Here is a 24,118-nt window from a genome sequence, read left to right as displayed (position 1 = left end):
AGTATGGGAGCTGCTGGCTGGGCTGAAGGGATTGGTGAGCTAGATGCACAGCTTACCTGGGCTAAGCATTTTACCAAGATGAAGTGAACACGTTAAAAGCATGCTTTGTGCCTGTGCATCTTTCATTCCAGTTTAGCCATGCAGCATCTGCACAGGGTGTTGCTCCGTCTGTGCTGCCCAGTTCGCTTTTTGCAGGGAAGTGCTGAAAACATCCATCCTCTTGCTGCAGTGTTAGTGCTTCAGGTGCTGCTAGAAAAAGTATTTCTAAAGAAAACCTCTGCCTTGCATCTGTGGCAGCTTGAAAGAACAACGTGGATGCACCTTGCCTGAGCAGCAAGCGATGCACAGGGTATGTGGGTTCCCATCATGGCTGTTGTCATCTGCCCTACAGCTGGCAGGAGGAGGTGAGTGTGGGGGCAGGCACGGCACAGTTATTGCCCTCTCACTCTGCCTTGTGTTACAGCATCCAGCTGAACAGCAAGCTGTGGTGTTATCTTGTATGTACCTCTGTGGGTTTGGGCTGCACAGGGTTTCCTGAGTGGTCAGACTCAGTCACAGGAGGTCCCCCTCCATGTGGCATGGGAGCAGAACTGTGCAAGGACCAAGTCACCTCTCCTGGCAACACAGAAGTGGCTCACGTTTGCACCTGAAGCTGGCTTTAAACTATACAAATCACCATTCTCCCATCCATGGGTAATGCTCTACAACTGCCCAGCTAACCCTGCCTCAACACCCCCCACCCCGATGGGATTCACAGCCCTGTCCTGCCTGTGAGGTGGCCAGGGAGGGCGTTTGGTCCTCCCATCAGCCATCCCTGTCCATCTCTAGCTGCCTGCCATGTGGGAGCTCGCTGAGTGCTTGAGGACCTGACCACTTCTTACCTATTTGGGAATGCTTTTAAATTGTTCCAGAAACTGCTGTTTGTTGATAAATCGGGGTGATTGCAGAGAAGTGTTTTAACTAAACCGTGTAAAAGAAGGAATGAGCTGCAGTGCAGCACTGCCAGCTGTCATTGGGTTTAGAAACACACATCATAGATTTTGTTGCTTTTCAGACAGCTGCGCTTATAGCTGTTCTTATAGCCATATAAAACAGTCATTCTGTCAGCAAACGGTCTGGCAGTGGAGCTGGGTTATGTCTGCAGCCGTGTTCCCAAGCCTGGCAGGTTTGCTCCCTCCACGTGCATAGCTAAAGCCCGAAGGAAGGCGGCTTTGTGGCTGGTGGGGTAACCCGTCCCCAGAGTCACAGCTTTGCACAGAGTACAGAGCAAAACTCTGGGCTGTGCCCACCACCTGTGCAGGGGATGGTGCTGACAGGGCTTGTCTCCAGCACCCCTGGTCATTAGGAATGGGTAGTTCCTCCTCTGAGAAGGAGTTTTGGAGGGTTTTACCCCAAGTCTGCTGTTGCTGCTCAAGAGTCTGGCTAACTGCAGGTCAGGTTCGCAATCCACAGCCTGTTATAGCAGTGCTCACAGATCAGGCCCTGTCTGCTGTGGTCCATCTCATTTGGACTTTGGAGATAAAACTGAGAGTCACAGAGACTGGAAGGGCAGGAAGATAGTGCTATCAAATCTGAAGCTTTACACAGGATCAATATATAACTTTCGATAAAACCCTATCCAGGAAGGGTTTCCTATGTAAAAGACGGGCTTTAAATGCCTGGACAAAATAATATTTGAATAGTTTCTGCTCATTTTATTTGCATTCCTTTATCCAAAATGGAATGACTCAAGCAAGCTGCTGACTTTACTCCCTGCTGCGCACGCTGTTTCCCACCAATCCCTTGTGCAAGCGGTGTCAGTGAGATGGAATTGCCACGCAGGCTGTCACTGTCTCTTGACGGGACAAGCTGCCTCCTGCAGAGGCCACAAGGACACCCAGAAGTGCAGGCACTGCTGAGCACTGAGGATGCTGAGAAGCTGTATCCAGGTTTTCCCTGGAGCAATTTCCGTGGCTCAAATCCAGTGATCTGGGGTGGCCAAGAAGATGCGGAAGAGCAGGTGGTGCTCACAGTCTTATTTTCCCTTGCTCCGTTCTTCAGCTCCACTCAAGCACGTAGCACTCTCCCTGCTCACCTCCATTTCCCTCTGAAACTTTAGAAGATGCTGGATTCATCCTGATCCAAAAGGGAAAATACCTTAAGTTATGCAGCAGGAGAAAACAGCTTTCTTAGCTGTAATATGATCCTGGTTTCTTCCCAGACACCAGACTGGAACAGAGGGTTTGGGAATTGTCCCTCTGGCCATTATCTGAGCTTTACAGCCCTTGGAGATTGAACCCAGATCCCACATCTCTTCTGAAGCTCCATGTCAATTTACACTTGTTCCTAGAAACCATTACTGTCCTGTGAGCTCTTTACCACGCGAAGATTGAAAACAGAGCTATTCTGCTCATTTGAGCTCTCTCTTTTTGCATGAAGGCAGAGCTCAGGGCTCATTCCTTTTTCTCACCATCTAAGGATTAAGCCCAATCCTGACTGTTATCCGACCTCAATACCATTTACACACTGAACCCAATGCCTATGGCTTTTATCTGAGGCCTTAGAGCATTTGGAAACAGGCCATGCCCCATGTCTGGTATCAAAAGAATTATATTAATTTGGGATTCATTCCACAAAATGAGGCTGTCAGCCAGACTCCTTAGCAATTGGATATTGAACCCAGACCTCGTGGTTGTCTTCCAAGTTATATGCCAGCTGGGAACTCAGCCCACAATCCATGGCTGCCGGCCAAGCTCCTTATTGGTGAGAGATTGACACCAAGCCCCCACACTGCTATTTCTGTACGGCAGTGTTAAGGACTAAACCTTGCTCATGTGGTCAGCATAATCACCTCTGCTCTGGCAGTGAAATGAAAAATCTAGTTAAATACTTGAATGAATATTGAGGGTCAGTGTTCGGCTGCTTAAAGACCAGGGATGATGACAATTCCCTTGGAAAAAGGCCCCCTTGATACTCCAAAGGGAATAGCCCCAGATCCCCCATCTGTCCTCCAGCTGGATATAAAATCCAGGTTCTCATTAACACACAGTGTGCAGCATTTCTTTGCTGGCTGGCAGTATTGAAGCCAGTTCCTCCAACTTTCAGGTATTCTTCAGATGGGATTAAACTAGATCCCTTTTCTATAGCACCATTAGACTCTGCCAAAGCACTTCTTGTCACTCAGAACAGACCTCCAACATTGCACCTTGCCTTGGAGCAGTAGGAGAGCCTGGCAGGTAAGGGACAGTTCTGAAAACCTTAATCCTCTTTGGAGAGCATTGGGAGTCTCACCAGGTAGAGAGATCATTTCAGGTGAAATGTGTATCTGAGGCAAGCAAATTTTTCCCTCCAGCCAGCAATTTTGCCCAGGAATTCTTCAGCATCTTTATACAGTGTGGTTTTACTGGATGGCAAAATGCTTCAGAAGACTGAATTAAAACCAAACATCTTCCCAGCTGGGATGGTCGTCACTAGAATGCAATTTCCAGCAACTGTGTGGGTTCCTTGGTAGCCATGAAATCTCTAAAATTCTCATTAAGCAGCAGCTTTGAAGGAATGGCTTAGCATGCAGCTACAATAGGAAAACCTTCCCTTGATCCAGTGGGTCAAGCTGGATGTTACAGTGCATATGGACAGTGTGGGATGTTGCTTTGCAGTGATGGGGAAGGCTGATCTTTGGTGCTCTAACTGTGCAGATTGTGGATGGGGGCTTTCTGGTTGCCGTGTCTGAAACCTGTCATGACTGGGGATGCGATCCATTGGAAGATTTCAAGCCAATGTTGCAGACCTGTCCCATGGGTCTGGAGTTACTCTAATTGTCTGTTGCATATCTTCTGATTCATATTTATTTGCTGACAAAACATCAAGTCCTTGCCACACACAAATGGTTTTATGAGGATTTTCAACACAAGAGAGCCAGAGCAAATGGGATTCAGCTGAGTGTGGTGCCAATTTGTTTGTAAATAAATTTTCCGTGTACCCACTTGTTCTTCTGTAAGTGGGAATATCTTTCTTTTTCCATTCATTGCTCTGACCAGCCATCTTACTCATCTCTAGGCTGAACAGCCTGTACTGCCCTTTCTGCCCCCTCCCTGTAAAGTTCTCTTTGGGCTTCTCTTTGCTCTTTGCCAGGTCTTTCCCAATCCTATCGCTCTGCTATCTCCTCTGGGGTGCTCAAGGGGCAGGGGATGCTCTGGCTTCAGTGCTGGCGCCAGGAGCTGTGTGCAGGGATGCTCCAGGCTTGCTCAGAATTTATGGAGAACGCAGAGTTGAGCAATGTCTGTGATTAATTGAAACCGTTATTTCTAGAGCTACATTTCTTTGCTATATCCACAGAAGGGTTCATCTGTTCTTCATTGGATGGGTCTCTCAGCTAACCTGTGGATTTGGGAGCTGTGCTGTGTGCCGCCCACCCCATGCTCAGCTCTTGTCTCACCCTCCTTGGTGCTCGCATGCTCTGTACGTGCAAGAGATGGTTGTGGTGGATGGTGGGGATAGAGGGGGAACAGGATCTTCTTTCCCATCCTTCTGGTTGCCTTTCCAGAGTTATGAAAGCCCCTGGCACACCGTGCCATGCCCCGCCACCCCTCAGCCCACTGACTGATCCCAGCCTCCATCTCAGCGTACACATGAATTTCCACTCTTTGTGCTAAACTCTGCCAAAGCAAAATTCCTGAAGCAGAATAAAAAATGTGGAAGACTTTCAAACCCAGAGATTCTTGAACTGTCCCTCTTACCAAACAGCGGTCAATACTGTGCTCTTTATAAAGTCTCTAGTATAATGTTTAATTCAGTAACTACAACTGGAAAGTCTTTCCAATTATTTTAAACTGCCAGAGATATTTTAATGTGCCTCAGATTTTGTGTTGGCATGCTACAGAGTTAAGTACCATCCATCTTTCAGAGAACATTAAAATTTAGCCTTGTATAAAAAGAAGAATAATGGGAAAGAATCCCAAAGGACGTACTTGTCCCTTGAACCCCACCATCATTTGTGGTTTCACAGACACCTTCTGCATTTTGAAATTGTTTGTCTCTCTCTGTGCAGGGTATGAGATCAATACAAGCAGCTAAAAGCTTTAATTTCTGTGCAGAGCTTCAGCTGAGGGCCGGACTAGGAGCAGATCTTTACTGTTGGCCACCCAGCCATGCCTCATCGGACTGTATTCACTCCCTAAATGAGTTCAAGCCTCTGCAACCAAGGATGTAAAAGGCTGAGAAATCCCAAATATCTTCTGATTTAATTTTTCTGCCAGGACTACATGGTCTCTGTCTCTGACTACTGGCTGCTGTTTGTCTGTCCCAAACCCACCAAGGCACCCACCCCAGTGCGACCCCTGCCACCAATACTGATGCCAGGCATGAGGGGATAGAGCATGGGGCTTTGCTGCCTTGGGTGGCCTCACTCCAACCACATGAGCATTATAAATGGAAGAAGCTGACTCTCAGCATCCTGGCACTTTTTTTCATTTTTTTTTCGTTATTCCTTCTTGCTGAGCTCAAGTGGCACATGAGTGCTGAGCATGTGCATCTCTGCACTGGGCAGAGGGGGAGAAGGAGCAGGGAGAACATCTTATAAATCTAGTTCTGCTCTATTAAGATTCATTCTGGTACAACAATGGCTTTTTCTATTGAAGTGCTTTGTAAAAGCCTTGCCTAATGATCTGTTAGCTGGGGAAAGGTTAAATTCCTGTATGATTTTCTTTGTTTGATGAAGAAAAAACAGTGCAATTATCCAGAATTCAAAGTGAGTTTTAGCCAGCTGTTAATAATACCACGATTCTTCATGTTCTCATTACTCAAAAGTAATGTTGCCATCCCTAGTCATGGCAGTAAAATATTTATAGCATTTTCTTATGGCCTTATTTGTACATATGGAGGACTGGACATCACTCAAAGTCTTCTAAATGGGCTTCTTTTCGTGCTTTAGCCATCCATAGAATCATTTGGGTAGAAAAAGACCTCTAAGATCATTCAGTCCGACCATTATCCTAATACTGCCAACTCCATCACTAAACTATGTCCCTAACTGCCATACCTACACATCTTTTAAATATCTCCAGGGATAGTGACTCGACCACTTCCCAGGACAACCTGTTCCAATGCTTGATAATGCTTTCAGTGAATAAATTTTTGCTTGTATCTGATCTAAACATTCCCTGGCACAACTTAAGGCTCTTTGGTCTTGTCCTTTCCCTTGTGGCTTGGGAGAAGAAGCCAAGCCCCACCTCACTACAGCCTCCTCTCAGGTAGTTGTAGAGAGTGATAAGGTCTCCCCTGAGCCTCCTTTTCTCCAGGCTGGATACCCCCAGCTCCTTCATCTGCTCCTCACAAGACTTGTGCTCCAGACCCTTCAACAGCTTTTTCATCCCTCTCTGGACATGCTCCAGCACCTCAATGTCTTTCTTATAGTGTGGGGCCCAAAGCTGAACACAGCACTCAAGGTGCAGCCTCACCAGTGCCGAGTGCAGGAGAGTGATCACTGCCCTGGTCCTGCTGGCCACACTACTGTTGATACAAGCCAGGATGCCATTGGCCTCCTTGGCCACTTGAGCACGCTGCTGTCATACACTGCATGATGGTATTCTTGTCATCGAACTGCAGCTGTCTGCAATGAAGATGTCCAGTTTTTAAGGCGATCATCTCAGAAGTGAGACACATGCCCCTTAACCACCAGTGCTTGGGTAGCTTGTGCAAACTGATCATCAAGACGCTGCCAAGGTCACTGAACTGGTGCTTCCAAGTTTGCACTATCCCAAGACAGTTGCCAAGAATAAAGGAGGAAAGTGGATTTGGCACCTGATACTCTTGACATCGAGAGTGGCTGTTTTAACAATCTGGTTTGATGCAGAGATAGGTTTATTAGTACTCTTCTGCTCTTTGTAGCTTCATTGCAGGCTGTAGGTCGGTCTGTCCTGGGAGACCATTGGAAACGTGCAGGACCAAACCCCAGACATCTGTGTGTTTCTCCAGCTCACTCCCCTGATTGCTGAGGTTTCCAGCTTGGAAAGTCATGGCAGAACATGAAATACACGTGGCATCTCTGCGTCCAGGCGCACGGAAACAAAATAAGTGTCATGGGGAAAATACAATTTCACAGTGGCAGGCCCTGCATTGGGATAAACAGACATCTTGTTTCCTCTCATGGATGCATGGAAAATCAATTCCCAGTCTTCTGCAGTGGCTCCTGAACATGAACCAAATCTGCTTTTGTAGTACAATTGTTTTGTGCCAGTGAAAAAGCTTCATTTCTAGCAGGGGAACTGCAGGTAACACCTTTTTTGCTATCCTGATTTGTCATTTGGGTATCTGTCTTCTCCTCTTTATAGGAGTCTCATTTCAAGTGCAGCTTTTTGCCTTGGAGTCTGAAGTAAATTAGTAATAAGTAACTGTATCTGCCTTTAATTCACTAAACATCCAGAAAAACAGCTAATGTGCCTGAACCAGTGGGATGAATACATTAGTTTAATCTAATTCAGCTACTTTTCACTCAAACAACCAGTAGCATTTCAAAAAAGGTTGTGAAAGGGATTAAGAATTTATCTTCCACATTTTTGCATTCTTCTTCTTTCCATAACTTTTCTGTGTTGCATTAAATGTTAGTTATTCAGTTAGCTTATTTCCTGGACCCTCCTTAAAATTTTACTTTGAAAATAAGTTTATTCTTCTCAGACCTCAGAGCTGGCTCCGTATTCACTGAGACTTTCAGTGACCAGGAAAGGCAACAGAATAAACACAGACATACAGTGAACAGCTTATCCCGCCTGGAGCGAGCAGCTCCCACTTGTCACTGTTTCCCTTGCACCTCAGGTGGGCAGCATGGCTGCAGGAAATCTTGGAGCACCACTCCTGGGCTTAGAGCAATTCCCTGAGTGTGCGGTGACTTCCCTCCATCCCCTTCATTTTCCTTGGCAAAGGTGGTGCATGCTATCACCCTGGTGCCGTGGCAAGTCTGATGTATCCTCTGCTCCTTTATGCCCCACTTTTTTTGGAAATGTGCAAATAGCCCCAGAGCAGGCTGCCTAACCCTTCACTGTAACAACAAATTACTGAAAGCTGACCTAGGTGTGCATATTTCTCACTGCAGTTCAGTCTAGATCAGGGTTACCTCCAATTCTGGAGGGAATATCGAGTGCAATCCTTTGTGTACGAAGCCTCAGACCCCATCAAGGTACCAGACCTAAATGGCTGCTTTGCTGCCCACAAGCCCTGCTCTCCTGTCAGTAGATTGCTTCAGTGTGATTTGCTCTTGGCACTTTCCTGTGGCTCTTGACCATCTCCTTATATTTTGTAAGTGCTGACAAGCAACTTGGTTATTTGTCCAAGTGTTTTTCTGGGACCTGAAGCCAGTCTGCCTACTCTGTAATTCCCAAGCACCTCCTTCCCCTCTTCTGAAAGTGGAGCCTATGGTCTGCCCTCCCTGGCCCCCTGGAACCTCCCTATCCCTGGTGGCTCTTCACAGTTAAGTGGTTGCATCTCCAGGGCTGCTTCAGGAAGCTTGCTGAGTGTCCTGGGATGCAGTTCAACAGGCACGGATGATTGAAAACACCACAGTTATCTAATTGCTCTTTAACCAAATCTCCTCTCGCTGTCACGTGAGTTTGTATCCTGCTAACGCTGGCATTAGCTTCATCAGCAATGTGATTGCTGCTGAGTTTTTAGGGAAGTTTTCAGAAAAAAAAGGCATTAAGTGTTTTTGTCTCTCTGCCCTGTGCTAGTGTCACACCTCCCTAAATAGTGGGTCAGCTCTTTCTTTTGTCTCTCCTGTTGTTGCTGCTGGCTTGTGCCCCCACTGCTCATTGAGGCCACAGTATGGGGAGGTGCCATCCAGGGAGTTTTGGGGCTAGCAGATAGGACATGGATCCCACAAAGCCCCCAGCACCCTGAGAGGGCCTGCTGGGCAGCAGGGTTTGGCCAGGCTGTCACTAGGCAGGGAGCCCCTCTCTCCCCAGGTTCAGGGGGTGACACAAAGCTCCACTCCTTGTGTGCAGGACAGATGTCAGCCAGGTGCATGATGCATGGAGGCTCTACTTGATCATTGTTGGGGCTGGGTTACTGCACTGGGGCTGCAGAGCAGAGACCAGGCTGTTGTGGGGTGCAGGAGAGGTGGCAGCTCTAGGGTGGTGACTTCCTCGTCTGCTCCCCAAGCACTGCAGGGATCTGCTCTGGAAGAGAAGCAAGGCAGAATAAGCACAGGAAAGGATGAACTTTCCTTGCCAAGAGCAGATGAAAAGCGATGTTATAAAGTCACTTGTCTCTGGTAACATGGCCCCAGCTCTGACACAGAGGTGGAGGGCATCCAAGTTTCATGCTGGAAGAAGATGAACCCACACCTGGAATCCTATCCGGGTTTCAAAGGTCAGGTGTCTTTCTGCAGTTACAGATGTCGTGGGGATGGCATTTGACCCTGGCTCATCCTACATAGAAGGCAAGGTATGATGGACAGCAGGATCATTTGAACCCCCCTGGAACTAGCTTTCCTTTGAATTACAAACTGTTTTTTGTTTCTTCCCAGCCAGGTCTCTAGACAAACTCTATAACTTTGCTGACTGCTCTGGCCTTCACTTGATCTTTGCACTGAATGCTCTGCGCCGAAATCCCAACAACTCCTGGAACAGCTCCAATGCCCTCAGCCTGCTGAAGTACAGTGCCAGCAAGAAGTACAACATCTCCTGGGAGCTGGGCAACGGTGAGTGTGGGAACAGGAGAGCCACAGGAACGGAGCTTGCTGTAGCAGAAAGACACTCAGTTTTGGAAGAGGATACTTGTAGCTCCCAGGATGCTTTGCCAGGGTATTTTCAGAGGGATTTAAAGGCCCTTGCTGTATGGCAGCACCGTCTCTAAGACTTGGTGTGAGTTAGTCTCTTAGCTGGACATTTCTCTCGGTATTAAGCACATGAAATGTTTCTGCCCTGGCTGCTGGGCTCAGCTGGTCCTGGGGGGCCAAACCAGCTACTGTAGGGACTTGTATGGTGGCTACAGTGCCAGGGGAAATGGGCAACCTTACAGGGACAGGAGCAAGGTGCTGAGGTACAGGTTCTTCATCCCTCACACAGCAAAAGGGGCACAGGAGAGCAGGCAGTGGCTGTCATCCACTTCTCAAAGGCTCCTTCTCTTGCTCTTCAGAGCTGCTTACGTCCTCTGCAGAGCTCGAGCTGTGTGACAGGGTGAGCTGTGTGTCTGTCTGGAAGTGCAGAGGAGGAAGCAGAGCTGTCAAGTTTTGCTTGTCTGTTTTTATTTTCTCAGAGCCCAATAACTATCGGACACTGATCGGCCGCTCGGTGAATGGCAGCCAGCTGGGAAAGGACTACACTCAACTGAGAAGCCTGCTGCAGCTTATCCGCACTTATTCCAGAGCACACCTCTATGGGCCAAACATTGGAAGGCCCAGAAAGAATGTCATTGGTTTCCTAGAAGGGTAGGTTATGTTGCTTTGATGAAAAAGAGCTCAGAAACCCCTCCTGGCACCAATGGCCTTTGCAGCAGGAAGGTTTTTTCTTTGGCTTCCAATGTCCAACAGCCCCCAGGATGGTGAGGCTCTGTGTGGCTGGGCCACCACAGTACCAGAGGCTTTGGGACATGGTCATCTGTACCGCTAAAGTTCTGCAGAGGTCCCTGGTGGGATTTGGGGATGGACTGACTAACACTCTCCCAAGAATTTCCAATGTTTCCCAATTACAGGCAGACTGAGGTGTCCACCTTGTTGGGATGTTAACACAATGCAGTGGTGTGGATGCAGGCTGCTGCATGCCCCTGGGCTGCAGGATCAGGATGTGGGTCCTGGCACCACTTACCAGTGCGGACGTTATTATCTCTGGGTCCTCCTGGACAAATTGCTTTGCTCTTCCTATTTGGTGACTTCTTCTCCCTGTGCTTTCTCCATCTGTGCAGAGGAAGAACCTGTAGCAACTTTCTTCACTAGCCAAGCTCTCTTCTCCCTTCTAGGGGAACTGGCATGTCTCTAGTTTGGGAGGGCCAGAGGTGGAGAAGGAATGGTGACAGAGAGGGATGCAGACACCTGGAGGTGACACTGGACAGCTACAGGAATCAGGGAGGTGTGGGAGCCTGCTGGCAGCAGGAGTTGGGACTGTGCAGCTCGAAGACCATGCTGCAGAAGGGAAATTCCCTGCAGGACTGTAAACAGAAACTCCAGTGCAGAAGGCTGGGCAGGGGGAGGTGTGGAAGGGACTCTGCTGGGAGCAAAGCTGGGTCTAGCATTCATTAACATCTGCAGGAATGATCTGGCAGAAACAATAAACAGCACACTGATGCAGTCCCCAGCGAGGCGGGGAGGGAGCCAGGGCCAGATTCTCAGCTCTGCTGCAGCAGCACAAAGAGACCATAAAGCTGGTTGAACCATCTGCGACGCCAGCATCCCTCCCACTGACCAAAGTGGGGGAACAGCCCCTGTGCCCACACCACAGCTGCCACCGATGCCGCGTGAGAGCATCGCCTGACGGAGCCCCGCGTTCAGTGCCGCGCGTGAGAGCGGCGCAGGGGGAGTTACAAAATGTTGTAGTAGCCTTGATCAGCAGGAAATCTATTAGCGCCGGGAGGAGCGGGCTGAGTAAGGAAAACAATGGGGATGAGAGCCAAGAAGCTATTAGAGAAAGGGAAGTCCTACTGCTGTGTTTGCCCTTCGTGCACCGCAGCCGGGTCCCAGAGAAGAGGGGTCGGAAGAGCCAAGTCGCACGGCCAGGGTGGTCCAGCAGCTAAATGTTTCTGGGCTGTGTTTTGACTGACGGCAAGCCTGGGAGCAAGGCTGTAGTGTACAGTCTGGTGGAGATAATGGCAGACACTCCATCTCAAATGAAAGGGAAGGTATGTAAGAGCTGCAGCCCTGGTGACGGGATAGTGGGGGCTGTCCATAAACCCCCAACTGCCGTGGAAAAGCTGTGATGGGCATGCCTGCTCTGCAAGCTGCATGTGCTTTTCTCTGCTGCCATCCCTGCCTTTCAGGATGACTCTGTTACATGGGTGCTCAACGTGTTTTGTCTCTCCCGTGGAGAAACCTTGTGTCCTGCACTCCAAATCCTGGTGTCTGCAGCTCACGGCAAGCAGCACATGCCTGCATGGCCATACAGCCCGCAAGGTCCTGTGGGAAAAGAGCTGCTTGTCTTTCCACATAAAGACCCCATTATTTCCAGGCAGGGCGTAAAGAGGAGGGATAAGTCTGATTACACAAAGACAAAGGGTTTAACGCTCATTTGCAGTATTTGGACATGGAGTTGCAAAAGGATAAACAAACAAACCCCAGTGCCTAAGCTCTTTGACAGCGTGAGCTTTATTCCCAGTAGCTCCCCAAGGTCTCTTCAATATGTGGGTTAGTGCTACCAAGAGCTCTTTCTTCTGCAGCATCCAGAACTGGTCAGCGGGATGTGGCTCAGCATGTGCCTGGTGCTGTCACAGCCAGGACATGCCTCTCAGGGTCTTGAATGAGCCACACACAGTCAGCAAACAGCAGAGAGGAGAGGGAATTTAGGAAGATTCTCTCAAATCTGCCATCTGCCTTGATAGACCATGAGTGGTCTACGTAGTGTTCACAGTAGGATGAAGGCTCCTGACTGAAGTGTGTGCAGCTCATAGTCCTGATGATGTGAAATCTGCAATTTTTCTCTTCTTTTAAAAAAAATGTGCTGAACAGCAGAAGTCAACCAGGTGGGAGGAGATATTTCAAGTGGAAGATTATGCAGCAAGAGTTAACTAAGGCTGGAGGGCTGAGGTGACACCCCCGAAGAGAGATGGGTGGATTTGTCTGCCAGGCAAGCATTGCCTTGTTACCAAAGTGAGGAAGTGAGTTTTGGTGAGGGAAGTAATGGAAATGAGCTGAAATGGGAGAGGAGACCTCAGAGAAGCCCAGGGAGATGTCCTCCAGGGAAAGCCTCTGGAGATACCTGAGGTCCCAAAACACTCAGAGAAAAGTCTCACTGTGAAATATTAACTAGAATAACATTTTCCTGTTCCATGCTCTGTGTTCCAAACATTGTAGACCATTTTTAGCTGCTATCTTAAGCAACTAAGCAAAACTTACTCTTTGTGTTAAAATTTTGTCCTGAAATAATGGCAGTGTCAGCATGAGCTGGGCATTTGTATCTGCTGAACATCAGGCTCTATCTGAATCAGTGGTGGAGATGGACACCTCCAGGGCTCTTCTGACTAAATCCCTATGCCTGTCCTCCAGGACAGGGTGGGACTGAACCCTTCCTGAGGTGCCACCTCTCTCTGGGGTCTGCTACAGCAATGGGCAGTTTGGGCACCCAGAGGTTTGCAGCATATTAGGAGGGTGTGCACACTGTCCACTGCCGAGGCTGTCCTTAGGCAGGTGACACCGAGCTGTGCTGGGTGACAGCTGTGCACTTCCCAGTGGTGGAGATGGGATATAGTGAGGGGAGGAGAGCCTAAAGCACAGAAGCCTGGGCTTCGCACACCCTTCAGCGCTGAGTTATTGCCCCTGAGCTCCTCCAACACCCTGCACGGAGCAAGAGCTCAGAGCAGCCACACCCATCGGTGTCACTCCGGGCCGGCAGGGCCTGGAGCCGGAACGCTCTGTAAGGACAGGTTCTGCAGTGGAGCACTGCTCCAAGGGCTGGGCCTGCTGTGCAGGAGGCTACAAATGCTGTCTCGTGGATGCACAGGTGCAAGAGAGAATTTCTCCAGACACAACCAACAGTTGAGTTTGATGAGGTGTTAATTAGACCATTCATGCAGCCTGAGCTGTTGCAGAGCAGACCATGTTAGCTACCTACTGCGTCTGCGGGTACAGGAATCCCAGACCTGCTCAGAATTTGCTCAGGGAAAAAAAAAAATACGGGATTCTAAGGAATTAACATAGATTTTAACAGCAGATCAGGAATCTGACACAAAGGTTAATGCATGGCTGCATTTGGTGCTGGAAGAAAAGAAACACGAGGGAAAGCTATCAGGCAGGAGAGATGCTAAAAGATGTTAAAGCTCAGAACATGTGGTACAAAACTTAGGCTGGCATGTCTGCATGGATTTGGCTCTGGGCTCTCATGACCCATTGCTCCTCAGCTGGTGTAGCCCAGTTTTTGCCACTGGACACTCACAAGCTTCAGTGTGTTACCTCCACCATGGCAGGAGCTGCAGCAATGCAGCAGGGTAAGGGCTGGAGGCACTTTTGCCCATGCTAGAGTGCCTGTTGTTGATGCTCTGTGGCCAGTTTAGGTCCTGAGACTGCTGAGTCACCAGAGAAGTGAAAATCTTGTCTGGAGCTACATTCTTTCCCTATTCCTCATCCCACAGATCTCAAAGTCACCAGGTCTTGTGCCTCCTTGGCTTTTTCTCTGCCCTCTTTCCAGCCTCCTTGGCCCCTCTTTGCCACTGAATCACCATTGTGCATCCATCCTCTGGTCACAGAGCCACAGCACTGCCAGCCACATGGCAGAAGTAGGTGAGGAGGCTTCCAGTTGTCAGTCTTTCCCTTGCAAGGCACGAGAGTTTCTCATCCTTCATGATTTTACTGCCTCTTGCTCCTGGTTTGTAATGCCTGTGGAGACTTAACCACCCGCCTGGTTCTCCGTGTCTCCTTTTGGTGATGTCATTCCACAGCGCTCTGAATGGAGCCTATAAAGCTGGAGAAGCACTTTTGCCAGTGGTGGCGAAGCCCTTCCTCCCTGCCAGCTGTGGATATAAGCTGTGGATCCCAACCAGGATTGGGAGGGGGCATGTCTTAGTTATTTGTGGGCAGCCAAGTAGGGGTCAGGTTAATACCTGACTCACTCTTTAGCCCTGCTCCTTTCACCCACAAATCAACCCCAAGCCAAGGTTTTTAACACTAATCTGGTAGAGAGAATTGTTAGCTTAAAGCTCATGAAATGGCACAAGTTGAACACTGGGGTTCCACCAAAGCAAAATCAAGGTGCTAAAAATAGGAGAGACTTTGGTAGCGTTTTGATGATATCTGCCCTTGCCTTATGTCTCTGCCATCAGGAGGATGGAGAGGGCTGTGTCTGTCTGTGCAGGTCAGCACACCTCAGTCAGTTCAAGCATTGGTTTTTATCCAAATAGCAGCCAAAGACAGTGTATGGACAGGGCTTGTTTGTTTAAATTCAAGTAAGAAGGAGAAATAAGTAACTGGAGTAGATGGTATCTGGCAAAGGGAAGGACTCTGGATGAATTTTAGGAATGAATGTAGGCATTTTTCCCGTCCTCTTGCTGACAAGGACTTCTGCCATATTTGACACAGGGGACTTGTAAACACTGCATTTTTAGAAGCTGTTTCGGCTATTTGACTTTCTTTAAAAAAAGTATATCCTTGCCATATTGTATTACACAAGCTACCACAAGGCTGGTGGCACACACTGTACCAGGACACTCAAGAGATCCAGAGCAAGAATTTTGTGCAAAAATTCAAGCCACAAGACAAGGAACTTTAAATTAATGATACAAAGGGAGGAGGGGGTCACTGCAGCATGAACTCAAGCTCTGGTAGCATTGAACTTATGAGTGACTCAATTCATAAATATGTTGAAATGAGGTGCGAAGGATGTGATGACTCATTTTGCAGTTGGTTGTACAGCAGGGTCAAGGAGCTGAGATATAAGCAAAAGATTTAGCTGCTGCTCTTGTAGGAGGAAAGAGTTAATATAGTTGTTACTTCTGAAACTTAATTTGATTTCTGAAATGCCAGAATCACAGTCACCCATATAGGAAGAACAAAATGGGTAAGAAAAGACATAGATGAGATTATGGCACTGTATAAGTACACCTTGTACCTTCATTCTGATTACTATCTAGAATCTTAGTCATTTCCCCTCAGAAAAGATGTAATAGAACCAGGAAGTTACAGGGAGAGGAGCTGAGGATGTGCATAGTATGTAATTTCTTCACATGAGAAGAGATTAAACAGGCTCTTCAGCTCAGAAGAGAGGCAGCTCAGAGGAAATGTTACCAAGGCCCAAGAGCCTGTGAATGGGGTGGTTTATCCATGGTGCAGAAAGAAGTTTGGAAGGAAGCTTTGGAAAGAAGGAGGAAGGTTATTCACGTGGTATGCAATGGCATTGTGTAAGAAATTGTCACAGCATGTTGTGGAGGCTAGAGGTAGGTGAGTCCCTGTCTCCTAATTCCTTGAGTTCCCCCAAGGACATAAAGCCCTCTTTTCTGGAAGGCTTGTGCAGCCCTGCCACAGATCAGGTTGGTTGAAGAAAGGTGATGCTAAGCAGGTGGAGAATACAATATATCAGCAGATTTATACCTAGTTCACACCAGACTCTGCTCCCCAGAATGAAAATCCTGTCTGAAATACAGCACTTCAGGATAAAGGCTTTGCAGCATGTGGCATTGGTGGGGTCTAGTACCTGTTTCTGCTGCTGCAGAACCTGAAGAAGTCAGTAGGTGAAGCCTGTGCCTTAGTGCCCCTCACCAGCCAGCTGAGACACAAGATGAAGTTTTTTCTACCCATCACTGTTGGGGCAGAGATCTGCCTCCCTGCTCTAGGGATCCGCCAGGGCACCACCACAACCACAGGCAGGCCAGTCTTGTTCCTACATTTGGGGCTTGTGCAGGGTGGGCACTCTGTTTTGTAGTTTTTCAGGGAGTAGCAGATGAAATAACCCATGTTTGTCAAGTCCAGCACTCGGGAGTCAGTCAGATGCTAAACCAGCTGGGCAGCTCTGAAATAACAACTTGTTTCTTTGTGCAGCTGCATTCTTTGTTACAGCATCGCCTTTTTTTTTTTTTTTTTTTTTTTTTTTAATTTAAAGGATGACAATCTGAAATTACCTGCATGGGAAAGAGATTTCCAAATGTGGATGTCTCTTTAATGTATCAGGAATAAGCCTAAGAAATTCCAGTGGCTGGAAGCTGAAACCAGACACATTCAGATGAGAAATAACGTACTTGGAGGCTAATTAACCATGGGAGCAATTTACTTAAGGTTGCAGTAGGTGCTCCATGAATGACAAGCAGTGAATCAGGACAGGAGATGTATTTCAGAGATCTGCCGACACTAAAGTGAAAGTCATGGTCCTGGGAGATGTGGTTATGGGAGATGCTCTGGAAGAGGTCAGATTTGACCCATGGTGTCACAGTACAGAGTTTGGGTATCAGTACCATCCTGAGGTGTTGCAGCCCTCCTGCTCCACGCCCCCCCAGCTCATTCATGACCTGTGAGGTGAGCCCCACCTTGCGCTGGCATTACCATTTCTGGGACAGAGCTGTGAACTGTTTGAGCCACTGAGCAATACTGAATTACATTTTTCTCAGTTCTAGCTCAACGCAGGGCCCCACAGGTAGCAATGCTGGCATGGGATGCTGGCACAGGCCCAGCTGCAAGGGTAAGAAAATGGACATATCACAGAATAATGGGATGGGCTGGGTTGAAAGGGAACTTAGAGATCACCCAGTTCCAACCCCCCTGCCATGGGCAGGGACACCTTTCAGTAGACCAGGTTACCCACGACCCCATCCAACCTGTCCTTGAACACTTCCAGGGATGGGGCATCCACAGCTGCTTTGGTCAGCCTGCTCCTGTGCCTTATCACCCTCACAGTGAAGAACTGCTTGCTAATATCTAATATAAACCTACCCTCTGTCACTTAGATGTCCTTATCAAGCTCAGTGACTTTGTCTCATCCTCAGTATCACAAACTCCGTACTCAAGGTTCCTATTCCTCCACGTCTCTGCTGTGTTCTGCCTTCCCACCTAGAAATGCTGTCCCAGAAGATTTTGAGGACTTTTCTTGAGGATTTTAACACGTGCCCAGGTTTATGATATGTGGAAATCCAGCCAGGGGTACTACATGGGCAGGCCTTGGGGCTGCCACCCTTCTGAATTATGGGGCAATGCTCCAGCATTTGCCCCTACAGCCTGCACAGCACGGGCTGAGCTTGCCCCACTGCTCCTGGGAGGGATTTATTGCACATGCGCTGCAGGGTCCATTGGTGCTCACAGAGAGACCCTGGTGTGTAGGAAAATGGCAGATTTACTGTGCCAGCCCAGCCCATCTGTGCAGCACATGTGCAGGGAGCTGAGCTCTCCCGGAAGCGTCTGGCTTGCTGTGCCTGCGCCGTGCCGCGCACATGGACATTGCGCAGCCCAGGAAATCCCAAATGAAAATGTGTCACCACTGGTCGTCTTGACCGTATGGATCTTCAGTGGCCTCGAAATCTGTGGATGGAGCAGCACAAGTGCTATAGGAATAAAGGGATTAGTTAAATCCCTATTCCTAAAATGAGGATATTTGGATATCTGTGCATTACTGCATCTCCACCTCCCCTAGGTTTTCATCTCTTGCTCCTGCAGTACCACTTGCTGGCTGCTGAGCTGCTCTAGGTGCCCTTTGGAGTGTATAGACCAAAGATGCCCAAGACATCTGGGGTGCTCCAGGAACAACTCCACCTCTAAAGGCAGGACTTGAAGAACTATCAGGAACTTCATCCTGCAAAAATCTCAACAAAAGGAAAAAGGAAGAAAACAGAAAGAAAAACAGACATGGAAAAGAAAATTTGAGCTAGATATGTATATTTTATCATAAAATTTTAATATTACCAGAACTAACTGATTTATTTTATATTATAGAGGCAGAAGAGGAACACTAAGCAAGCCAGGGCTTTTCTGTCCTGTTTTTGGTCTGCACTGTGCTGTCTGAGTGATGCCTGTGCCCTAGAACAGTTGCTCAGGAATTTTTAACAAGAGGCCAAGTAGCTTCCTAGAGATGGGGGAGATGGGACATATGGATGTCCTGCTTCTGCTGCTCCAGGAGGTTATAATGAGGACTTGCTTTGCTTTTCAGTCCCTGCTCAAACATCACTGTAGAAGGTGTGTCTTCAATGGTGTTGTAGGTCCTATGGAAATGGCAAGGAAAACCAGAGACCTTCTTCCTCTAAGCTTGGTCTGCTCATGGTTTTGGTCTGTGAAGGGAGAGTGCCAAGCTGAGCCTGAAGAGGTGATTTAATGAAGTCCAGGATGGTTTATTTTCAGCCAGAATGTAAAGCATTTGAGGTCAGAAAACAAGTTGGGCTAATTTTCAAATCCAATTGCAACATATTGATCTTCAAATCCAATACAGATTGTGTTTGTAATTTCAGTTTAGAGTTCATTAGTTCACTCCTACACACTTTGTGCATTACATTTTAGGCAGCAGCCCCTGTACAGAGAATTTTAAACCTGGGAACTGGGTTTTTTGACTCTTTTGACATGTCTGCACACTCAGTTTTATACAACAGCAACGTCTCCTCAGCAATATTTGCAAAATCTTCTTTTTGCCAGGTGACCAGTGTGAGTTGTGGGGAGCTCACACCACTCCCTATGGCTGCACTAGGGCTGGCCCAGCTGATATCCTCCCCCTGCTCAGCTGGGGAGGAACTGTCCCCAGCCATCACACTGCCACTGGTTTTCCAGGCCCGATCCTCAAGAGAGATGTAAAAGCATTTCAGAAAGGCTTTTACATCTTTTGCAGAGCCTGGGAGCTGAGCTCACAGCACTGCTGGGCAGCAGAATCGGGGATGCATCAGTGCTACAGGAGTTCACAGCATGTTATTGTTTTTCCATTTCTAATTGTATCTCTTCCCTCTCTGTCTGCAGGGATTTATTATTGCTGCCTTTGCCAGCATCCTCTTATGCTCCACAGGGTCCAGCTGCCCTTTTGTCCCAGTCTATAATTGACCATCATCATTAATTTAAAATCAGAATGATCATTTCCAAGCTATATTTAGCCCGAAGCTTGCTGCTCTTGTTTCAGACCTGATTAGAGGCTCGTGTGCCGGAAAGCTGCTGCTCGTCCCTGCCACGACAAATAGTCTCATGGTCTGTCTTCACAAACCTTCCCCTTCCCTACCCTCAGTCATGGGGCTCTCGTTGGGGTCGCTGGACCCAGCACCACTCAGCCCCGTGTGGAGTCAGGACAGCTGTGACATTCCTGCTCTGTTCTCGGGATCCTTGTGCATCAAAAGCAGCCCAAGAAAATACAGCGTTGTTTCCTTTCTCAGCATATTGATGAACTCAAGCAAATGTCTCCTGTCATGTGTGTGCATATCACTTCCAAAATGCATCAGCCACTCAGTGCACGTTGCACTCCTGCACAGACAACGTGCCTGTCCAGTTGGAGTGTGCCTTTCTGTGTTTCCACATCTGTGCCCCTAAACATAAGAATATAAGAACTACTTGGGCTTCCTCGTGGGAGCTGCAGTTTTCCAAGGTGCAGTTTGGATTGCTGGGCTGGGGAACCAGGGAGAGACCCCTGCAGCTACCAGCTCCTCCTGTGGTGGTTGCATATGGGGCCCAAGATTAGGAATTGTTTTGGTTTTGGGACTGGCAGTGTGAGCAGGTAGACCTGTGTAGCCTCAAGTCTGACTCAAACAGGAGCTGTCTGGAAAAGATATTTTCTTAGTCAGGTCAGAAGCCATCAGGAGGATAATACCTGTATATAACTGACTGTAACCTTGTCCATGGAACTGCTGTGGTTAGGCACAGGAATGGAATAAACCAAAAGTGCATCCAGGTCAGAATGCCATCAGTTTGCTAGTAGCTAATGCCAAAGAAAGAGGCAAAAAAAAGATAAGCACTTAGCAGTATTGGTCCAGCTTTTGCTCGCTTCCTCCAAGGCTCAGGAGCTTCCTGAGCAGGAGGTGGCATTTTTGCATCTAATAGTTTTGCTGGGGTTTTTTTCCCATTTTCTTCCATTTTCCAATCCTTGCTTGAATCCAGGCAAAGAGTTCCTCAGGTTAAATACATATTGTGGGACAAGAACTATCTCCTTTTAAGATGGACATTTAAAACATGTTCTTTAATTGCTATTTGGAGTTGTTAAAGTCACAGAATTTAGTACCTACCTCAAGATCTTGTTCCTGAAATGCTGTTGTGCTCTGAAAGCCCTCCCTACCTGCCCCAAAATGATGCCCAGAGCTCTGCTGCCGGTTGGGGTTCACTTCGTTGTCCTCAGCTGTTCTTGCTACAAGCATTCAGATTAAGTAGAATTTATTCCTTCTATTTAAGGACACAAAGGCTTCATTAGGATGTATTTGTGGGCACAGTGGCCACCTTTGGTATCTCACGATGTAGGATGAGCATTGGTTGTTTTAGGATTTCCCCTGTGACAACACTGGGCTTATCTGGTTTCTTCCTCTGTTTCCCATAGGTTCCTGAAAGTGGCCGGCGGCACAGTGGATGCTGTTACCTGGCAACAGTAGGTATTCACCATTCCTTCTATTTTCCAGCCCTCAGTGCAGTGATCACAGACACTGGGAACAGAGCTGATGTGCTCTCTGGGTGTCAAAGGGGCACATGTGCTACAGCCACCTCCTCTGTCCTGCTGCATATAAACAGGTGAAGGAGGCTCTGCCCTTCTCTCTCGAGCCTCTCAAACAATTACAGGAGTGGATGTAATAACCTTTACCTCTGCAGCTGAAGCACAGGATAAAAATACCACTGCCTGCATGCCTGGCCTCCACATTGCTGGAAACAGAGCCCTGCACTGGACTGCTGAGTCTCCAGAGGCAGCTGGGAGGACAGGCAGCTCTGGGGGTGGCCTGGGTAGGGACAACAGGGAGGCAAAAGCCACGTGTTACAGTGTATGGGACAATCTGAAAGCCCTTTTCCTTTCATCCCAATCACTGTCTCCTCATGCCCACTGGCCTGAATCTAAACTGGTTCATCCAGACAAGGGAGAGGAAGCTTAGTCCAAAGGTAAATGCGTAATGCCCCAGCCTCCACTCTGTTTTGTAAGGGTGTCCACAGACACACCGCTGTGTCCTACATGCAGGTGGAGCCCCAGGAGCAGATATCAGTTGAAAGGGGATGAACATCCAAGATCCTGTCTCAGCTGAAGCTGAGAGGTGCTGTTACCTGCTTTTTCTCCTGGTCCCACAAATGCTGCATTTCAGAAGAGCAAAGGAAGCTCTGAGCTGTAGCACTGAGTGTAACAAGCACTATGTGGAGGGAGGGGTTTTCTTATTTGAGGGAAAATCCATAAATATATTTCTCCTCCTCTTATTTCCACCTGCCCCAGTTTGCATGCTGTGGCCAGAGGTAGGGTCCCTGGCAATCTGTGGCTCTCTGCAGTGGGAGTGCAAATGCCAGTGCAAAGGTGAGGCACCGTACAAGCACAGCAGTGACCACCAAAACTGATAGCAATAGGGTTTGTGGGGAGGACTCTCTCCTGCCACAGAAAGGACACATTTCAGAGACAGGTATTCACTGGAGGGAAAAAACTATGATGAGCCCACACGGTTCTCAGATAAAGTGGATTTGCTGTCATGCTGGGTTAAACTTCCCGTGCAGGACACTGGCCTGAGCATGGGAGCCAGGGTCTCAGGTCCACCGTGTGCTTGTGTGTGCTGCCCACGAGACTTGTTCCCAAGCTGATTCTTCACAGTGACCCTTCATGGGGTGCTCAGGCTGCTTTGCTGAAGTGCAGTAGTGGGGCTTGTAAATCCATCACTTGGCCATTTGGAGACCTGCTCCTGAGTAGAGCTCAATGGGGTTTAACGTACAAGGTTTTCTTGCAAGTGCCCCCATGGTCTCTGTGTCAGTGTGTTAACCTTGGAGGCTTCTGCAGAAGCAACTGCAGGCACCTCAGAGGGGTTTATAGCACCAGGCATGGCCAGCAACCTGTGAGTCCCATTCTTGGAGCTTGGCTTGTCTCAGTATGCTTGCCTGGGTGTTTAGCTCCTTGGGCTTCCCTGCCAGGCAGCAGCAGCTTGATGCAATGGGGACAGTGGGGTAGCAGAGCAATTGGAGCAGGATTTGTGTTACTTACAGGCTCATGCTGTGCAATGATGATCTATGTCTCATCTGGGAGTTTGCTTTTCATGATTACACGATGTGCTGATCGCATTTACTTAGTCCAGGAATTTGCTTTCTGCAGCAGGGCTTGATCACTGGGCCAAGCCCTTGGATGAGTTGAAGGAACAAATTTCCAGGCTTCAGATGTGGAGTTTCATCTGGTGTGCAGGGAATCTGCCTGCATGGCTGCTTTGAAACCTTTTCTTATAGGATCAGTGTGAAGTGCTTATCAGGTCTGGTGCTGAAGCAGCAACCTGTGGTTTGGAAGGCTGGTGCAGCTCTCCACAAGAGTCAGCAGAGCTGAGCTGCTGCCTGCTGACCCATTTCCACTGCAGTGTTCCTGCTTCTCCTGCAGCCAGGGTTTGCAGCTCTGGAGATAGCACCCGTATGTGATTGTGAGGACTGGCAATGGCCACAGCTCTGAGCTGAGCTTCTGTACTGTTTATGAATAAATGTCAAAACAGTGTCTCATTCCTCTGCTCCAAACAGCAAAACAAAACAAAACAAGTTCCTTTGTATCCAAGAAGAAAATTATTAGCAGGAAACTAAACTGCTGTCTAATTTCAAGTATGAGTATTTTTGTTCCAAACCCTAACGTTCTCCTGGGATATTGGTTATAAATTTGTCAAATCTGTTATTCCTTTGAAAAGTCTGTGCTCAATCCAGAAAGGGAACTGAGAAGGGAATATATTGCAAGGAGTCCTATTCTTTGTGTGAAAACAGAATATATCTTGAAATATAATTGATAGAAAAGTGACACTGAGTAGAAATAAGCAGCTCACCAATGAGCCTCACTCACTCAGCTGAGTATGGTTTCACTTACGTACATAACATAACTCAGCATGTGTGCTTTCCTCTTCAGAAGTAAAGTGTTGCTGGAGAGGGATGTGTGAATGGCTTCAAAGTGCTCAGGGAATTTCCTCTAAAGGAGGATGTGACAGTGGCTCCAAGAGTTTTGGCATTTCACTGGTGATTTAGATTGTTATGTTTGGTTATGAGTAAATGCAGACCCCGTCAGCCTTTGGATGTGGGTCTCCACTGCTCAGAATCCTCCCCACAGCCATCTCTTTGCTCTGTGCTGGTGTCCTCACACATGGTGAAGATTCATTGCCCACTTAAACCTGCAGCTGTGCCCAGTTCCATCCCTGGGCATACTCTCTCAGTCTGTACAACTGGTTCTCCATTCAAAGTCTTGCACACAGCTCCAAGTCTGTCATGTTTAATGGACAAATCCTTATGCAATGCTGCCTCTGAAACACAAATCCCTGCTACTTATGGAGAAAGTAAGTGTTTGCACCTTCAAAACCAGTCTGTCCCTCTGGCTTCTTGGAGAATGCCACTTTTTCTTCCAAGATAGAAAGTCACTTGACCTATGTGGCAAATCAGAAGTGCCAGACA

The 24,118-nt window shown here is 48.0% G+C and overlaps 1 protein-coding gene across 3 annotated transcripts in view; it reads left to right on the top strand.

Annotated features, from left to right (window-relative positions):
• HPSE2 (heparanase 2 (inactive)) overlaps positions 1 to 24,118 on the top strand; it is a 106,248-nt gene that overhangs the window by 61,820 nt on the left and 20,310 nt on the right. For 2 of the 3 annotated variants that reach the window (XM_039554211.1, XM_039554209.1), the window contains 3 exons: positions 9,494 to 9,667; positions 10,225 to 10,396; positions 21,075 to 21,122. In XM_039554211.1, coding sequence (XP_039410145.1) covers positions 9,494 to 9,667; positions 10,225 to 10,396; positions 21,075 to 21,122 — 394 coding nt within the window. The remainder of the gene's footprint in view (positions 1 to 9,493; positions 9,668 to 10,224; positions 10,397 to 21,074; positions 21,123 to 24,118) is intronic. The other variant, XM_039554210.1, reaches the window with a different exon arrangement.

The sequence above is a fragment of the Corvus cornix genome, chromosome 6 (genome assembly GCF_000738735.6).
Source record: "Corvus cornix cornix isolate S_Up_H32 chromosome 6, ASM73873v5, whole genome shotgun sequence".
Taxonomy (NCBI): Eukaryota; Metazoa; Chordata; class Aves; order Passeriformes; family Corvidae; genus Corvus; species Corvus cornix.
The sequence above is the reverse complement of the archived record's forward strand: the minus strand, read 5'-3'. Positions and strand labels throughout refer to the sequence as shown.